The 20164-nt window shown below is 41.0% G+C and overlaps 1 protein-coding gene across 3 annotated transcripts in view; it reads left to right on the top strand.

Annotated features, from left to right (window-relative positions):
* The window catches only part of LOC128698935 (monocarboxylate transporter 10-like protein kar), a gene marked incomplete at its 3' end in the record, with an annotated part of 184905 nt that overhangs the window by 36629 nt on the left and 128112 nt on the right, over window positions 1-20164 (top strand). For all 3 annotated transcript variants that reach the window (XM_070096889.1, XM_070096890.1, XM_070096888.1), the window contains 1 exon segment: window positions 12927-14003. In XM_070096889.1, coding sequence (XP_069952990.1) covers window positions 13595-14003 — 409 coding nt within the window.

Below are 20164 nucleotides of genomic sequence, written 5' to 3'. Positions count from 1 at the left end.
AACCCACACCAGTCGACTAACACCCAGGTGAACAGGGAAAAATGCCTGGAACTAGTGCTCATATTGGTGAATTTAAAGCCAGCAAATGTTGGTTTGAGAGATTTAAGATTCGTAGTGGCATACACAGTGTGATAAGGCCTGTTCTGGAAGAAAATGCCAAACAGGACCTACAGTACTCAGGAGGAAAAGGCACTCCCAGGACACAGTGTCTCATCAGTCATTGCTGCATCTTCAATAAAGGTAAGTGTCATTTATTCTTCATTTAGTAGAGTAGTACATGCACAATATATATTGTGCATGTATCCTTCTCTTTGTGTGTAGGAAAATGTATATTTCATGTGGTAAAATTTTTTTTTTCAAACTTTTGGGTGTCTTGCACGGATTAATTTGATTTCCATTATTTCTTATGGGGAAAATTCATTTGCATACCGAACATTTCGCATAACAACCAGCCCTCTTGCACGGATTGAGGTCGCTATGCGGGGGTCCACTGTACTGACCGAATTTGTTCCCATAAGAAATATTGTGAAATAGATTAGTCCATTTCAGACCCCCAAACATACACGTACAAATGCACTTACATAAATACACTTACATAATTGGTCGCATTCGGAGATAATCGTTATGCGGGGGTCCACTGTACATCCCGGAGTACATCCCGTGGCCCTACACCAGTTTTAGGTAGTGATAGTGAGGATGATGTGCTACACTTGGCATGGATAGACCACAGGCATCAGTGGATGGTGTTAGTGGTGATGGTAGTGGCACCGCCATGCGTGACTCACCAGGCCACGCTGGGACCCACGCTGCTGACTCGTCAGTTCAAGGACAAAGCGGAGCGTCAGCCACCAGCCCACCACAACCACAACCACCCGCACAACCAGCCTATGATGTCCAGTATCCACCAGCAAACCGTATGTGGGATTGGCAGCAAAATCCCAATTTTGTTCCCAAGCCTCACCACTTTGATGACTCTCAAAGTGGAATTCTACCTACTTGTCCCCTTGGAACCACGGCCAATGAACTGGAATTCTTTGAATTATTCTTTGACCAGCCATTGATGGAAATTATTGTCAGGGAAAGTAATAAGTATTTTGAGTACACCATGGCAAATACGATCTTATCACCACAGTCAAGACTACACAGGTGGAAAGAGACGACTGTTGCAGAAATGTATTTGCTTTTTGCAACAATAATGCTTATGCCTCACATCTATAAGCATAATATAAAAGCATACTGGTCCACAGATCGGCTAATTTCTACCCCGGTCTTCAGTGAAATCATACCAGTGAACAGGTTTATCTTACTCTTACGTATGTTGCACTTCTCTGACAAAACTAGGCCTGACAGAAGTGACAGGTTATACAAGATTAGAAATGTTTTCATGTATCTCAAACAAAAGTTCAGCATATACTTTTATCCATTCAAGAATCTTGTAATTGACGAGTCTTTGATTTTGTTCAAAGGTAGACTGTCATTCAAGCAGTATATACCGAGCAAGAGGAAACACTTTGGTATAAAACTGTTTGTACTCTGTGATTGTGACAGTGGCCTGGTGTTGGATATTGTTGTATACACGGGTAGTAAAACATTGAAAGATACCAAGATGTTATTGGGTATCTCAGGTGACGTAGTGAGAAACATGATGGCACCTTATCTTGGTAAGGGGCATACATTATATACCGATAACTGGTACACAAGCCCATTACTCAGTGATTTCATGCGAGTGAACAAGACAGATGTGTGTGGCACAGTGCGTTCTAATCGTAAACATATGCCCAGGCTCAACGCAGGTGCTCGTGGTGATGACGTGCAGGTGTTTACTGCCAATGACATCATGGCATTACGGTGGCATGACAAACGAGATGTCACATTGTTGACAACCATTCACCGTAATGAAATGCAAGACAGTGGCAAAGTTGATCGAGTGACTAATGAACGTATTCGAAAACCAGTGACAGTGATTGATTATACACAAAACATGCGCTTGGTTGACAAATGTGACATGCAGATTGGTTTTGTTGTCTGTGTTCGTAAGAGTTACAAGTGGTACATGAAACTTTTCTTCCATCTCATGAACATTTCAATGCTCAATGCATATAATATGTACCAAATGAAGACTGGCAACAGACCACTGTATGGTGAATTTTGTTTGTCTGTTGTCAGACAACTCATAATGAAGTACCAGGTAAGAACACCTGCTATACAACACGGTCCTCGAATTCCTCAGGATATACCCAAGCGTTTGAGGAGGGAAGGTGATCATTTCATAATACAACTTCCTTCAACTCAGAAGAAATTTGCTCGGAAGAGATGCATCGGCTGTGCACAAACAAAACGACGGCAACAAAGACGCAAAGACACTCGGTTTATGTGTGAGGAATGTAAAGTGCCTCTGTGCATGGTGCCTTGTTTCAAGGAGTTCCACAAGCTCCAGCAGTTCTAAAACCATGTCCAGTGATTGTAAATATGTAAATATATGATAGAACATTAGTATTATACAAGATTTGTGCATGTTTATTGTAATAAACAACAGTGGTAAACAATAATATGATAATAACTTTAGTGTGGTTATTGTGTTCAATACAGTGAGTTTATATATATACATTATATACAGTATTGGTCTCTCAGGCCCCAAATGTTAGTAGGAATAGAAAAAAATTGGAAAAGAAAAGAAAAAGCAATAAAAACCGCAAAATAATGTAATGCGTGTATGTGGAATTCGTCGATGTTGCCGCCACCACATCATTTTTGACAAACTTCTTGGCACTGTATCTCGGTAAGTACTGATCAGAATTTTTTTTTTGTCTTATTACCTTCACAAAAATATGCTCTTTAATTCTGTAAGAAAAAATAATTTTTTTTTTTTTCAAAATTTCTTGGACGCTGGAGCACCACTTCAGATTTTGGCCCTGGACCCTGAAGGGGTTAAACATAGCCAAGCAATGGACAATTTCTCCTACGTTGAGCTCAATTTCAAAGCACTTTTCGTTGTGAAAGCAATCAAAATCATATCTATTTCTGTAATATATCTTCAATTCTATCAAATGAGACAAAAAAAAAAACAAGAATACAACCATAAAAACCATACGAATATACCGCTGAGGGGTGGCTAATTGCTGAGAAGTGAACTTCATTATTTATGCTTTGATTCCTTTCATTTTTGGTGTACGTTAAGAAGCATCTTTCCATCATACATTGCCCAAGTTTCAATATGATAGTCCAACAAACAAATGAGATACAATTCCCGAGATCAAGAGCAAGAGACCCTCACCAGTGTCAAGGAACCTGTCTGAGGTCTACTCGCTTATGGAAATTTTGCTCGCATATGGAAGCAAAAAATTGACCCATCTATTTGGAAAAACTCGCGCGTGGACACGCTCGCAAGTAGAGGTTCCACTGTATTGTGTGAGCAGTAGAGCTAGGCCTAAAAAAATGCATGTACAGTACACACATTAGTTACCTTAAAATATTTTCATCCTTGTCTTTTAGTGAGTGGTAAATATATTTATTGTATGAAGTATAAATAAATGAAAAATGAGTATAATTGAAAAACTGCTGTATTAGCAAAACATTGTAAAGCAAAGTATGTACTGAAAGTGGGGGGCCTGTCTGCACCTGGCTTTGATGTGACATCCATGGTCAACCAGGTGCTCGCCACCCAAACTACTGACCTCCTTGAAAGACTCCAGTTGCCTCTGTCTGCACAAGATTTCCTTGATGCCCTTGATTTATGCATTGATTACAACTATGCTATGCTGTCTCCTGCTTTTAAAGGCATGAGCACAGAACAAGAATTGAGTTGTGAAAGTACCATTGATTTGAAAAGTTTCTTCATTGGCACTGCTGCTCTTGTTTTGAAGGTTCTCATAAATCATCCTACCATTTTCCTGGCCTTTACAGCATCTGCATTGTTGTGTTCTCTAAATGGCAGATCATCTGGCATAATTATTATTAAGCCTTTACTCGTTTCTTCGGCTGTACAAGATGATTGGTCTGCATTCTGTATATGGTACTTTGCTTGTCTTGAGTCATTTATTCTTCCTATAACATTGAACATCATGTTATTTTCATTTGCCCATTGAAAAACTTTGTTAATATCTGTATTTTTTTGTGTCTTCTACTGAGGTGTCTTTCATATTTATTTTGGTAGCAGAAGATGATGGTCTGGTGGCTAAAGCTCTCACTCCACATGCTGAGGATCCGGGTTCGATTCCCGGCAAGGGTAGAAACATTGGACGTGTTTCCTTACACCAGTTATCAATGCTCACCCGTCAGTACAATAGGTACCTGGGTGTTAGTCAACTGGTGTGGGTCGCATCCTGGGACAAAACTGACCTAATTTGCCTGAAATGCTCTGCATAACAAGCAGCTTTCTATATAGCAGTATGTCATTGATGTCAGCTAGGCCTGTATACCGTGTACATGTATTATTATTATTATTACTTGTTTGGATTACTAAACCTGAAGGGTTAGTAATGCAAGATAACATAAAAAAAAAATAATGTGGCTTATTTCCATTGGGATCCATTTTGGATTGTCTCTCAGGATGCAACCCACAACACCTGACTAACTCCCAGGTATCTATTTACTGCTAGGTAACAGGGATAACAAGTGTTAAGAGATTTGCCCCAATGACCCATCTTGTAGTGGGATTCAACCCCACATCTCTTTGCTATAAGTTAACATTTGCAAAGGATTATATGAAGTTCTTGCTTGGGTTTTTTAATCCATGTCTTCTGTGAAGATGAGAAACAAAGTGCTAAGACTGTGCAGTAGGATATTAACTTTTATTTTTCTCAGACTTAAATTTTATTTTATATTGTTCAACATAACTACAGTACATTTATAAAAGCTCTAGTCATGGTGCCCTGTCACCAACTGAAGTAAGCTTCTCCTACCTGAATAGAGCTCAACTGTTGCATTGCAAGTCACCCTAGATGTTGCTCTGGTTATTGTTGCTTCTGTTCACTTGTCACCATCTGTTCTCACTCATCACTTGCTGCATATCCTGTAATATTATCTTTCGGTGTTTTTGTCTTCTTTCTGCACATGCATTTCTTACTACCAGCAGGGAGTATACGTACTTTATAGAAATAAAATTGTTTGATCGTGTTGTTTGTACAGTACGTTTATTAAATGCATTACTGTAGGTTTGAAGTACTATAGTATACTGTATACAGTATTTAAATACTGATAATGCAGGAAAAACTGATTCACTTTATTTCCATCCAAGTGAGATGAAAAAGTACTACAGTGGAACCTCAAATTTCGAACATATCACTTATCGAACGTTTCAAAAATAGACCCCTTTTTTCGAACCAACTTTGTCCTTATTGTTGAACACGCCCCTGTTTTTGGATCGCCGGGTACTGGACCTGTCCACCAGCCCGCTCTGTCCGCGTCCCTGTGCAGGCGCCGTGAGCCAGTCTGGCTTTGTTGATGCTTGAGTGACACTAACCTACACTCTCATTCAAACATTTTATGATTATTTCATTGTGTTTAGTGCTTGTGGGACTGTGAAATAAGCTACCATGGGCCCAAAGAAATTTGCTAGTGGTACCCCTGTGGTAAAGAAAGTAAGAAACACCATAGATGTGACGAAGGAAATAATAATATATAATAAATAACAATATAATAAATAATATAATAAATAATATGAGAGTGGTGTGAGACTTGCTGAGCTTGCCAGGATGTATGGGAAAAACTAGTTGACCATTGATTCTATCCTGGCAAAGAAAGAACAAATCAAGGAAGCTGATGTTGCGAAAGGTGTTAATATGCTAACCAAAAAAAGACCACAAATAGTTGAAGAGGTTGAAAAGTTGTTGCTGGTGTGGATCAAGGATAAAGAGATGGCAGGTGATAGTGTTTCAGAGACGATATTTGCGAAAAGGAAAGGAAGTTGCATGCTGATCTGGTACAGAAAACTCATGGAACCAGTTCAGTGACAGAACCATGTCCCATTTTAGGGAAATGTTAAAGACTCACCAGAAACAGAGAACTGTGGACAGTTATTTTGTGAGACAGGTGTCCAACGACTCTCAAGCTGGTCCTAGTGGCATTAAAAGACAGAGAAGGATTCAGGAATAATAAAAGCATAAATGATGCTATCATACACATGCTAGAACTAATATATACCGCACTTGAAAGAAAGAAGTCCCGCTGGGCATTTTCATTGATTTACGTAAAGCTTTCGATACAGTCAACCATGAACTGCTGTACTCCAAATTAACGCACTGTGGTATCAGAGGCCACTCCCTCAACTACCTAAAATCATACCTTAGTAACAGAACTCAATATGTGTATGCAAATGATGCAAACTCTTCCACCCAACCAATCACAGTAGGAGTCCCACAAGGAAAGAGGAGTGGTCCCTTGGACCACTCCTCTTTCTCATCTACATCAATGATCTACCAAATGCATCACAGTTACTCAAACCCATATTATTTGCAGATGACACTACATACGTCTTTTCCTACCCAAACACAATCATACTAGCAAACACAGTCAATGCCGAATTACAGAAAATATCTGCCTGGATGATGACTAACAAACTTACCCTGAACACTGATAAAAAGTATTTCATTCAGTTTGGACACAAAGCTGCAAATGATCAAATTAACATAACGCTAAACGGATCATCAGTCACAAGAGTCACAGAGGGAAAATTCCTAGGTGTCCGCCTTGACAGTAGCCTTAAGTTCCAGACACACACACAACAAATCACCAAGAAAATCTCCAAGACTGTAGGCATACTATGAAAGGTAAGGTACTATGTTCCACAATCAGCTCTCCTGGCACTGTACCATTCACAAGTGCAACTAATGTGACATTTATTGTGGCAACGTTTCGCTCTCCAGGAGCTTTATCAAGCCATTACAAACAATACATGGACACAGAGGGTATATAAAGGCTCAGAGTGAGGTGAATACTAGTGAGGTACCAATTTGAGGTTCACTAGTGGTAGTAGTAGTAGTAGTAGTGGTAGTGACAAAAGTAATACAATAGGTAGAGCAATTAATTCGTACATGAGTAAAAGGATATAAAAGCTATTACTTGGGCAACATAAAAATAGGTTGGACAAATATAAACTGGAATGAGGCAGCTTGTTTCAGTGTTCACTCTCTGTGCTTTGTGTAGTATAACAGGAGAGACTATGTGATGGCAGGGTTTACTGTTTTCAGGAGGATTCTTGCTAAGACTTCGGAGATGGTGAAGCTGCCGTTGTTTTGTTTAATTGTATTCGAAACAGCGATCAGTGCTGATTCGAGGCACTTGCGTCTGCGGAAATTAGTTTCTTTGATCACTAATTGGGCGTCTCTGAATTTCATGAGATGATTGGTGGAATTTCGGTGTTGTGCACAGGCGTTGTATGTTACCCTAGTAATAGCTTTTATATCCTTTTACTCATGTACGAATTAATTGCTCTACCATATTGTATTACTTTTGTCACTACCACTACTACTACTACTACTACTACTACCACTAGTGAACCTCATATTGGTACCTCACTAGTATTCACCTCACTCTGAGCCTTTATATACCCTCTGTGTCCATGTATTGTTTGTAATGGCTTGATAAAGCTCCTGGAGAGCGAAACGTTGCCACAATAAATGTCACATTAGTTGCACTTGTGTCCTTTTACTTTACATATTGTCGGTAATTCTACCAACTTTATTACTGTACCATTCACTCATATACCCTTATCTTACATATGGAATTTGTGCATGGGGATCAACAGCATCTAATCACCTAAAACCCCTAATAACCCAGCAAAAGGCAGCAGTAAGAATGATATCAAATTCCCACTCCCGTCAGTATACTCCACCAATTTTCAGAAGTCTGAATCTGCTCACCATTAAGAACATCCATACTTATTCATGTGCCTACTACATACACAGAACAATACACGCAAATATAAACCCTCCACTCAAACTTCTCCTCGCCACCCTAAACAGGACACAACACCACAACACAAGACACAGATCTCTTTGATATACCTCAGGTCCATATCACACTGTGTAAAAACTCTATGCTCAAGGCAGGTGAAATTGCCGACCTAGAAAATGTACAGAGAACTTTCACGGCACGCATAACGGAGATAAAACACCTCAATTACTGGGAGCGCTCGAGGTTCCTAAACCTGTATTCCCTGGAACGCAGGAGGGAGAGATACATGATTATATACACCTGGAAAATCCTAGAGGGACTAGTACCGAACTTGCACACGAAAATCACTCACTACGAAAGCAAAAGACTTGGCAAACGATGCACCATCCCCCCAATGAAAAGCAGGGGTGTCACTAGCACGTTAAGATACCATACAATAAGTGTCAGGGGCCCGAGACTGTTCAACTGCCTCCCAGCACACATAAGGGGGATTACCAACAGACCCCTGGCAGTCTTCAAGCTGGCACTGGACAAGCACCTAAAGTCAGTTCCTGATCAGCCGGGCTGTGGCTCATACGTTGGTTTGCGTGCAGCCAGCAGCAACAGCCTGGTTGATCAGGCTCTGATCCACCAGGAGGCCTGGTCACAGACCAGGCCACGGGGGCGTTGACCCCCGGAACTCTCTCCAGGTAAACTCCAGGTAAACATAGAGTGCCAGGAAGGAAAGAAAAACTGGCAGGAAATACCAGAAATCGTACACCAAATCCAGTCATTCCTAGAGTGGAACCACAGTCAATGGCCTCCACTCCAAACCAACAGATACAGATACTAATGCCGGAAAAAAAATCCCCCCCCCCAGTACCAACAATACCACCAGTCCGATGACATTCTTCTTTGCAAATATACAGGGTCTAAAGCCAGCAACAAACAACAAAATACCTTTCATCCGTGGACTGCTTGCAGAGGCAAAGGCAATGTTCGCGGCTTTCACTGAGACCCACATAAAGGATCACTTGGACAACGAAATATGGATCCCAGGTTACAACCTATACAGATGTGACAGAGTGAACAGGCAAAAGGGGGGGGGGGGTTGGCCTGTACATTGCAGAGTCACTTGTTTGCTAAATGCCTCAAATGATGTAGTGGAAGTTTTAGCAGTAAAGGTCGAGAACCAAAACCTAGTCATTGTGGTAGTCTACAAGCCTCCGGATGCAACATCCCAGCAATTCCAGGAACACCTGTTAAAAATTGACCACTGTCTGGAAAATCTTCCAGCTCCTGCACCCAACATCTTGCTCCTGGGGGATTTCAATTTAAGGCACCTAAAATGGAGGAATATAGCAAATAATATTGTTGCAGTAATAACACCAGGAGGCAGCTCTGATGAAAACTCACACTCACACGAGCTTTTAAATCTCTGCACAAAATTCAATTTGAACCAGCAAATAATAGAGCCTACTAGACTGGAGAATACACTAGACCTCATCTTCACTAACAATGATGATCTGATAAGAAATGTCACCATATCAAAAACAATATACTCAGATCACAACATAATTGAGGTTCAGACATGTATGCGTGGAGCCCCAGACCGACATAATGAGACTAGTCACGAGGGAGCATTCATCAAATTCAACTTCAATAACAAAAACATAAAGTGGGACCAAGTAAACCAATTCCTAACCGATATAAGCTGGGAAGGTATACTAAGCAACACAGACCCCAACGTATGCCTAGAATAGATTAACTTGGTGGCACTCGATGTATGCACAAGGCTTATTCCTCTAAGAAAAAGGAGGAGTAGATGTAAAATAGAAAGAGACAGGCGCTCCCTTTACAGGCGACGGAAAAGAATAACAGAGCGGCTAAAAGAGGTCAATATATCTGAAATGCGTAGGGAGACACTGGTCAGAGAAATAGCAAGCATCGAACTCAAGCTAAAGGAATCTTATAGGAGTCAGGAATCGCGGGAAGAACTAAAAGCCATAAATGAAATCGAAAGAAACCCAAAGTATTTCTTCTCCTATGCCAAATCAAAGTCGAGAACAACATCCAGTATTGGGTCCCTACTTAAACAAGATGGGTCCTACACAGATGACAGCAAGGAAATGAGTGAGCTACTCAAGTCCCAATATGACTCAGTTTTTAGCAAGCCGCTAACCAGACTGAGAGTCGAAGATCAAAATGAATTTTTTATGAGAGAGCCACAAAATTTGGTTAACACAAGCCTATCCGATGTTATCCTGACGCCAAATGACTTCGAACAGGCGATAAATTACATGCCCATGCACTCTGCCCCAGGGCCAGACTCATGGAACTCTGTGTTCATCAAGAACTGCAAGAAGCCCCTATCACGAGCCTTTTCCATCCTATGGAGAGGGAGCATGGACACGGGGGTCGTCCCACAGTTACTAAAAACAACAGACATAGCCCCACTCCACAAAGGGGGCAGTAAAGCAACAGCAAAGAACTACAGACCGATAGCACTAACATCCCATATCATAAAAATCTTTGAAAGGGTCCTAAGAAGCAAGATCACCACCCATCTAGAAACCCATCAGTTACACAACCCAGGGCAACATGGGTTTAGAACAGGTCGCTCCTGTCTGTCTCAACTATTGGATCACTACGACAAGGTCCTAAATGCACTAGAAGATAAAAAGAATGCAGATGTAATATATACAGACTTTGCAAAAGCCTTCGACAAGTGTGACCATGGCGTAATAGCGCACAAAATGCGTGCTAAAGGGATAACAGGAAAAGTCGGTCGATGGATCTATAATTTCCTCACTAACAGAACACAGAGAGTAGTCGTCAACAGAGTAAAGTCCGAGGCAGCTACGGTGAAAAGCTCTGTTCCACAAGGCACAGTACTCGCTCCCATCTTGTTCCTCATCTTCATATCCGACATAGACAAGGATGTCAGCCACAGCACCGTGTCTTCCTTTGCAGATGACACCCGAATTTGCATGACAGTGTCTTCCATTGCAGACACTGCAAGGCTCCAGGCGGACATCAACCGAATCTTTCAGTGGGCTGCAGAAAACAATATGAAGTTCAACGATGAGAAATTTCAATTACATACTCAGATATGGTAAACACGAGGAAATTAAATCTTCATCAGAGTACAAAACAAATTCTGGCCACAAAATAGAGCGAAACACCAACGTCAAAGATCTGGGAGTGATCATGTCGGAGGATCTCACCTTCAAGGACCATAACATTGTATCAATCGCATCTGCTAGAAAAATGACAGGATGGATAATGAGAACCTTCAAAACTAGGGAGGCCAAGCCCATGATGACACTCTTCAGGTCACTTGTTCTATCTAGGCTGGAATATTGCTGCACACTAACAGCACCTTTCAAGGCAGGTGAAATTGCTGACCTAGAAAATGTACAGAGAACCTTCACGGCCTGCATAACGGAGATAAAACACCTCAATTACTGGGAGCGCTTGAGGTTCCTGAACCTGTATTCCCTGGAATGCAGGCAGGAGAGATACATGATTATATACACCTGGAAAATCCTAGAGGGACTAGTACCGAACTTGCACACGAAAATCACTCACTACGAAAGCAAAAGACTTGGCAGATGATGCAACATCCCCCAAATGAAAAGCAGGGGTGTCACTAGCACGTTAAAGAGACCATATAATAAGTGTCAGGGGCCCGAGACTGTTCAACTGCCTCCCAGCATACATAAGGGGGATTACCAACAGACCCCTGACAGTCTTCAAGCTGGCACTGGACAAGCACCTAAAGTCGGTTCCTGACCAGCCGGGCTGTGGCTTATACGTTGGTTTGCGTGCAGCCAGCAGCAACAGCCTGGTTGATCAGGCTCTGATGCACCAGGAGGCCTGGTCACAGACCGGGCCGCTGGGGCATTGACCCCCGGAACTTTCTCCAGGTAAACATAAAGGGCCCCAAAATATGGAATTTATTACCAGAAGATATTAAAGTAACCCAGTCTGAAAATCAATTTAAGACTCTTCTCAAAAGCCACTTAATCACCCTACACTAAATGCTAAATACTCAGTACACACATACTCACTTATGCACTCCCACATCATAACTTCAACAATCACTTTGAACCTTTTATCCATTGTTGACAGGAATATAATTGAATCATTGTTTTCACAAAAAGCATTTTCGAATATATGAATATATCTTTTGTCTTATACAAATTTTGATTCATTTATAATTAATAATCTACTGTACAACTATGAAATAATTACTATCCTACTGTAGAACTATGATATAATCCTTAGTGTTAAGTAGTCTGTAAGCCAATAATGTTAAGTTGGCCTATAATGCCTAGGCATAATAGAGGCTCTCTTTGCATTGCAAAGACATAAAATAAATAAATAAATAAATAAATAAATAAATTAAATAAATAGAGGGCTTTACCTGAAGTCCTCTTGGAGGGGGATTCTCCTTCCAAACACTAACCCCAACTCCCTCTCTCCTCCTCCCTATCTTCCAGATGCCATCACCAATCTTCAATAAAGGTAAGTAAAAATGTTATTTTACATTTATATACATAATTGAACACTAGTATTTGTTGTGTGTATGTAAAACTGTAATTAATCTCTATAAAATGTATTTTTTTGTGAATATTTTTTGGTTTCTGGAACGGATTAATTGTATTTCCATTATTTTTTATGGGAAATATTGCTTCGATTTTCAGACTTTTCGAATTTAGAACTAGATCCTGGAACGGATTAAGTTCGATATTTGAGGTTCCACTATACTTAAAAACAAATTTTCTGTTTCACACAACAAATGTTTAGCACTAATTACCGGTTGTTGCCAGTGGAGTTAGGCTGAATTTATCTGTTGTTGCTTATAATATAAAATGATTATACTGTACTGTACAAGTTTCTAAGAAGATATTTTGTCATAATGCTTTAATTACTGTGTGTGAGATTTTAAAAGTTTTTCTTGCCTTGTATATTAATTACATAGTTTTTAATCACCTAATGTTGTTTCATATGACAATGCCTTTTTTTTAACACGTATTTTTATTTTGCAGTTGGACATCTCCTGCAAATGGAAAAAAAAGCTCTCCATAAAACTTCAGCGCTTACAATATGGTGGCAATTTACTTCTTAAATGCTCAGTGACATGCTCTTTCTTAGTTAACACTTAACCATCATCCAGATAGTGAACTGAAACCTTTGAAGTGCTTCAGAAAAAGTTATTTCTATTTCAGAAAAGTAATCGTTATGCCTTAACATTGTTAGTGAGGACAAAGTTATGTCATACTACTGTAGTTGGAATTCGTTTATCTTTTATGGTGAATTTTTTTATAGTAAATAAACTTTATTAACAAGCACTTTAGGCAAGTATATAAACAATGTGGATTTAATGGTTGGAAGAAGAGTATTTTGTTCAAGATGATTTCTTGTGCAGTTTGAAATATTTGCATTGCATATTAATGCAAATATTTATGGATACAAGTACAGGAACAAGTTGTGAAATTGTTTCAGAACTATATGAAAAATGAGGAAAGGGTAAATTTAAAAGTAATCCCAAATAATAATATCGTATATTATTGTATAGTACTCTATAGTTAATTTAAACATACAATACTGTACAATATCTACCATATGTTAACTGGAACTGTAAATACAGGTATTTGATAAATGTATTAAACTTGTACCTGTGGTATTTAACAATAGATATAAAATAACAGTAAATATGGCAGTAACACAAGAAGCAGAAGAGCCAATGATGGAAGAAGGAGCTCAGTCTGTTGCCCTTGCTGTCAGAAATACTAGCCAAGTTGAGAATGCTGTCCGACTGAAAGGGGGTGCTGAGGCCACGCCCCTGACAGACTTTTCTGCTGTGGAGAATGGTCACGTGCAAGTGATGGTGGCAGACGAGCCCACTATTGCTGAAAAGGTCGCTATGGAAAATTATGATGTTCCAGCTCATGTACTTGCTTTTGTTCCACCGGATGGAGGATGCCGAGCATGGTTGGTTATGTTTGCTTCCTTCCTGTGCAATGGTATTATATTTGGAACAATAAATTCAAGTGGGCTGATCTATGACATCCTTGTGGAGAAACTGAAGGAGGCCGGGGACCCTAACGCTGCATTTAAAACATGTAAGTGTTGCTCTTATTCTTCTTTTTGGAGTTAGATTAGTTTTTGAATGCAGTACCCTCGATATAACAGACTTCAATATAACTTGCTTTTAAATTAATAGGCAAAATCTACTGGGTAAATTACACTTTTATTTCTATTTTCAGTTTTTACTGCATTGTACAATAACTGTAAATTGTTTGTACAATACTATACTATTAGGTAAACAGTAAAGTACTTCATCCTTTTTTTTAACATTATGATTTAACAGACACATGGACATTTCCCCCTATCTGTTACACCGAGCATTTACTATACAGTCTCTTCTCACTTAACGAAGTAGTACTCATTTACCGACAACTTGGACTTACGATGGGCTCTCTGACCAGTATGCATACCTAAATAATGTACATTAGATCTGATTTCCTCTAATCTGTTTATTACAATATACAGTACATTAGTGTATAAACATTTTAAAAATCTACCAGAAATGTCATAAATGGTGCAAAGGTGACATTAAAACAATATCAAAGATGGTAGACACAAACCCACTACCATTATAGTATGCCGCTCATTAGCGACGAATTCATTTACCGACGTAGTCTTAGGAATGGAACTCCATCATTAAGTGATCAGAGGCTGTATTAGTACATATACATGTATACTTTTTGTTTATTAGATGGTTATTGACATTTTTGATCACTAGGTAGAGATTATCAGTTGTCTGGCACCTTCATGTTAAAGGGTACACAAAATTTTTCAAAAAACACTGGATCACTTAATTTTTTCTAAGGCTTTTTTTTCATATCCCATTTCACATTATCTATTTAGGTGCCAACCCCCTCGAGAGAGTTGCCTTGATCCAGAGTCCTGGATTTATCCTCCCTCTACCTGTGTCAATTCTAAAAACCTCCCATTCTCCAGGCAGTATGTGATCCCTACCAGTTTAACACTTTTCCGTAAATGATAAGGTGGCTTTGAAGCCACTGTCGGATGCCATGAGCTCAGCTCACTCAAAGAAGGTGTGACCGGTAAATTTGTGTGGTAAGTGAGCACTATATAAAAATAAATCCTGCAGCACGCAGTGCATAATGAGAGAAAAAATGCAACCGTGTTTATGGTGTAAACCTAACTTTGCAGTATATTTTCATACAGTTTGTATGGTTGTTTCTCGTTTTTTAGTCTCACTTGATAAAATGGAAGATATTTTACAGAAATAGATATATAATTTTGATTGGTTTCATGCCGGAAAGTACCTTAAAATTGAGCTCAGAGTAGCTGATGTTCGATAGTAAACAAATGACGTCACCGTCCAATACATGTCCAACTGGCTGTTCTAATATGCAGTCATGAATGGGTTGGCATTATTTATGCAATTATTACAATAATGCAGTAGCCAGCATAACAGTAAATCTTCTATTTTTTGTGAATAAAAATTCACAATGGAAAGCAAGCATTATATTAGTGGGGCCTGGAGACGTGACTAATGAACAGATAAAATACTATTTTAGTGCTAGGAATGTCTGCATTGTTTATTCTGGACCCTATTTTGAAATTGGCATCTTGTGAAATTTGTGTGAGATTGGCCAAATTACCAATTTCTGACCACTTTATTGGGTAGTTGAAATAGGTGAATGGGCGGTTTCTTGAACTCAATCGACAGAATAGAAGGAATACTAGTGAAATAGCTATGAGTTTGGTAGACTGGAGCAATGGAATGGGCCAAAAATAGGGCATAAGTTGGGTGAAATTGCCGGTGCTTAAATATTGCCATTGGGTTAAGTGTATTCTAACCTAACCACTCTGTAATCAGACAAAATCACTACAGGTCTTGATGATGCTGGATTAGTGATGGCCAGCCTATAGTTGGGATATTGATTAAGACATCTGTGAAGATAAATTGGTTTATTAGTAGGGGCAAAGAAAAGAAAATGTACCAGTGTGTAGGTATGCGAATACTTTTTTTTTTATTGACCAAAGAGAAGGCTGAGGGCAGTGGAAATGTCATATATAAGGTCAATGTGTTGGGTAAATATGATATTATTTTACCTCATTGGTCATCTCCCACCAAGGCAGGGTGACCCTTCAAAAAAAAAAGGAAACACATTCTTCATTGTTCATTCAATCTCTGTTTTGCCAGAACTGTGCTGGCATCACAATTCAGATGACCCTCCCACTGCAACATCCACCTGAATTCAATGTAATTTATGAAGAGGGATTATAAACGTAAAATGTCTTAGCTTTTTAGCACATCCAGTAAGGAGAAAAAAGACACAATTGCAGACCATGGTAAAAAAAAAAATACTCAAGAAGTACTAGAAAATATTTCTTAATAGGTGTAGATATATCTGGAATGGTATTCAAGAAGTGGTGGTGTCCTAAAACTACTGGAATCCTGAAAAAATGTGATAAACTAAACACAGTACCTATGACTACACCACAAGTATAACTCCTGTAAGTTAAAATTGTTTAATGCGATTAATTGGTATATCTGTAAGCGGGGTGTGAATTATAAAGGTCTTCGGAGGCTTCTTACTTCATTGAAAAGTCGTGGTGGGTACACAGGCTTGTGTGTTGTGCCCATGGCCCAGGAGGGCCATCCCACAAGAGAGAGCTAGTAGGCCTTGTGTCTTGCTGCCAGGCTGCTGAGAGAGTGAGAGAGTGTGGGCTCAGCATCCCATAGACTTGGGCAGGCCCAGAGGGCAGCACTTCAGTGCGCGAAATATGAACTAAGCTGGCAGACAGCATAGGCTGTCTGTGCACACAGTACAGGCTGTCTACATATGCTCGGCCACCTGCCACATGGTCGTCCTGACCATGTCTGGCGGTAAAAAAAAATTCGGTCTCTCTCTCGTAGTAACAGGGCACAGAACACAAAATAAAAAACATATATGTACATATGGACATGGAAAAAAAAACTTCCTACAGGGAGGGAAGAAAAAAAACATGTGGGGGTGTGCTAAACATCGTGGTCAAAGGCAGTGAGCGTCGAAGGGCATCACTGCACGCCTTTCTGCGTCTGGACAGATACTGCAACACAGGAGATATCGCTGCGGCTGAGCTGTGACGTAACAGGTTACGGTCTCCTCTGGAACGGTGAAGCAGACATCGTTGGAGTCGCTGCAGGTTTCACTCAACCTGGGGCACGACATGCTGGTGCCCTCGAGTGAGGCGTCGACAAAACTCGGCAACTGGGCAGGACTTCTGGCTAGCGACTCAGGAGGACACTTCTCGACTGGTACTGTCGCTGGGCTGTCACTGCCAGCGAGCGTGGAGCGAGTCGTGGCAGAGATGACTGGGCAAAACATCTGGGAGTCGTAACATCATACACCAGACTGCAGCGAGTGAGCTAGCAGTCAAAGTGACATCTTTGTGCAGGCTGCTCACTGAAGCTTGTGACACGAGGCTGACACAGCGCCTGCTGACAGGGCTAACTGCGGCTTGACGAGTGTCATTCTCTCGGCAGTTGGAGTTATAGCAGAGGTTAGTCTAAGCGTCCCCAGACTTGTTTCTCTACATATAACTGCACTCTGAAGGTCTGGAGGTGAAGTGAAACAAATCTCGATGGGAATCATAGCAGGTACGATTCTGCAGAACATCTATGAGCGACGAGCATAAGAGCTTTCTGTACAAGGGGGCTCATACGCTCAGGGGCTGACTGATATCAGCTGTCAAACGCGCTGGTCACACTGGGTGACTAACACGAGGTGCTACACAAAGGTCTGACCTCAGACCTCACTGGACACATGGAAAACTTTAAACAAACCCATGGTACATGCGGTACAACATGGCTTAACTAGCAAATGATGCTTTTCTGTGCACAAAACTGACACTAAGCTATATACTAACATGTGAGAACACTGACTGAGAGGAATTAATTAACACACGACATATATCTTCTCGACAATACTGAAATAATTACTAGAACACTCGATGTGACATGTGATGTCAGGCGTGATGTCGCAAGGTGATGTCAGCAGACATCTCGAGGTGACGTCAGGCAGACATTGTGACGTCATGAAGTCGGGCAGCATCGTCGGTGACGTCAATGTGATACGGGCAGCAGACCACAGCATGAGGCCTGGAACATCTGGCTTGGTAACCCACGTGGCTTGTAGATCCACGTTACATCATCCACACCCCATGTGGTGTCGTGATCTACGTGGCGTCGTGATCTACATGGCATGCTAATCCACATGGCTTGCTGATCCACATGGCTTGCTGATCCACATGGCTTGCTGATCCACGTGGCTTGCTGATCCGCGTGGCTTGCTGATCCACGTGGCTTGCTGATCCACATGGCTTGCTGATCCACGTGGCTTGCTGATCCACGTGGCTTGCTGATCTACGTGGCTTGCTGATCTACGTGGCTTGCTGATCCATGTGGCTTCGAGTGGCCTCGGGCACTCGGATACACAGCTCTGGCAATCAATCACATGAAAAACAGCAGAAAACACAGCAGAGGGAGTGGGCAGTGGTGAGTGTATGGTAGACGGGTGAGCGTGAGTAGGGCGAACATGGGCAAGGCGAGGAAATGGCCACTTCCTCCTCTCAAACCCACAACACGGCAAAACGCACACTGGACGCAGAAATCACCACAAAACTCACCTCTGGCTTGCTGAAACAGCTGTGCTGAGCTGAACAACAACAGCAACATACAAGTGACGCTGAACACGTGACTTGAGAAACAGTGTGGGACGCTGTAGCGTGGAGTCACTGGGACACCACTTACAATTCTCGAAGAAATTTGGCAAATTTCGGCTAGATCCTGCTTGTACCTGTGTCTGGATGCTGAAACGTGCAGACACCACATCAGGATAACTCGTTGAGAGACGGATGTTACTAGTGTAGGGTGATGAAGTGAACAACTTCATTCACAGGCTTGTGTGTTGTGCCCATGGCCCAGGAGGGCCATCCCACGAGAGAGAGCTAGTAGGCCTTATGTCTTGCTGCCAGGCTGCTGAGAGAGAGCGTGTGGGACCAGCTTCCCACAGACCTGGAACAGGCCCAGAGGGCAGCACTTTAGTGGCGCAAAATATGAACTAAGCTGGCAGACAGCATAGGCTGTCTGTGCAGACAGTACAGGCTGTCTACAAAATAGGTAATCATATGAGGGAGATAAATGGTAATCATATACAATTTAATAATGAATGTCACATAAGAGATAGCCACCTTGAACTCTAGTTATCACACTGTTATCAGAGACCACGACAGATAAGTCATCGGGAGAGGATACACAAGAAAAAATTACGATTTCGTGAGTCAGATATAGAAAAACAAACAAGTTAGAAGTTTGGAAATAGACATGGAGAGAGAATGATCAACTCAAATAGAAATATTAAAAAACCTTGCTAGTTATCACATGTCTATTCATCTGCCTGGAGATCACTTATTATTACATTCATTTACGGGAAAGGCAACTCGCATCTCCTGGCGGAAGAGCCCTACACCAGTTTCAAGGCACCATCATTGAGGGGCACCTGGAAAACTAAGACTGATGCCCGAAAGAAATTCCGATGTTGCAACCCTGAAACCAATCTCTGAGTCCAGACAACATGTTTACATGATCCATCCTTTGTGGCATATAACTGCATACTGTGTCTTAACAAAACATTCACAAGTTTCATGAACAATTAATACCAAAATATTGTTCCAGAAAGTGGGAAGATGGTTAGCAAAACCTTTTCAAAGTCTCTAAACATATCATTTGTACCTGGGGGAAATAACAGGAATAATGTAAGAATAGCAACAAAACCTTGGAACTAAGTGCAAGTCTTCTGTCACATGCTGCTCCTGTTCATCTAACAATAAATAGATATATGTACTGGGAGTTTGTCAACTGCCGAGGGTTACATCCTGGGAATGATCAAAGGACTCCAATGAAAATACAGTTAGCCACACTGCTTGACTTTCTTGGGTCATTTTGGGAAATGAACCCTGCAGGGGTCATATCCCAGAATGACTCCCCTCTTCATATCCCAGAATGACCTCCCTCTTCATATCCCAGAATGACCCCTTCTTCATATCCCAGAATGACCCATTCTTCATATCCCAGAATGACCCCTTCTTCATATCCCAGAATGACTCCCCTCTTCATATCCCAGAATGACTCCCCTCTTCATATCCCAGAATGACTCCCCTCTTCATATCCCAGAATGACTCCCCTCTTCATATCCCAGAATGA

Source organism: Cherax quadricarinatus, chromosome 55, assembly GCF_038502225.1.
Source record: "Cherax quadricarinatus isolate ZL_2023a chromosome 55, ASM3850222v1, whole genome shotgun sequence".
NCBI lineage: Eukaryota > Metazoa > Arthropoda > Malacostraca > Decapoda > Parastacidae > Cherax > Cherax quadricarinatus.
Note: the sequence above shows the minus strand (reverse complement) of the source record. Positions and strands in the feature narration are given on the sequence as shown.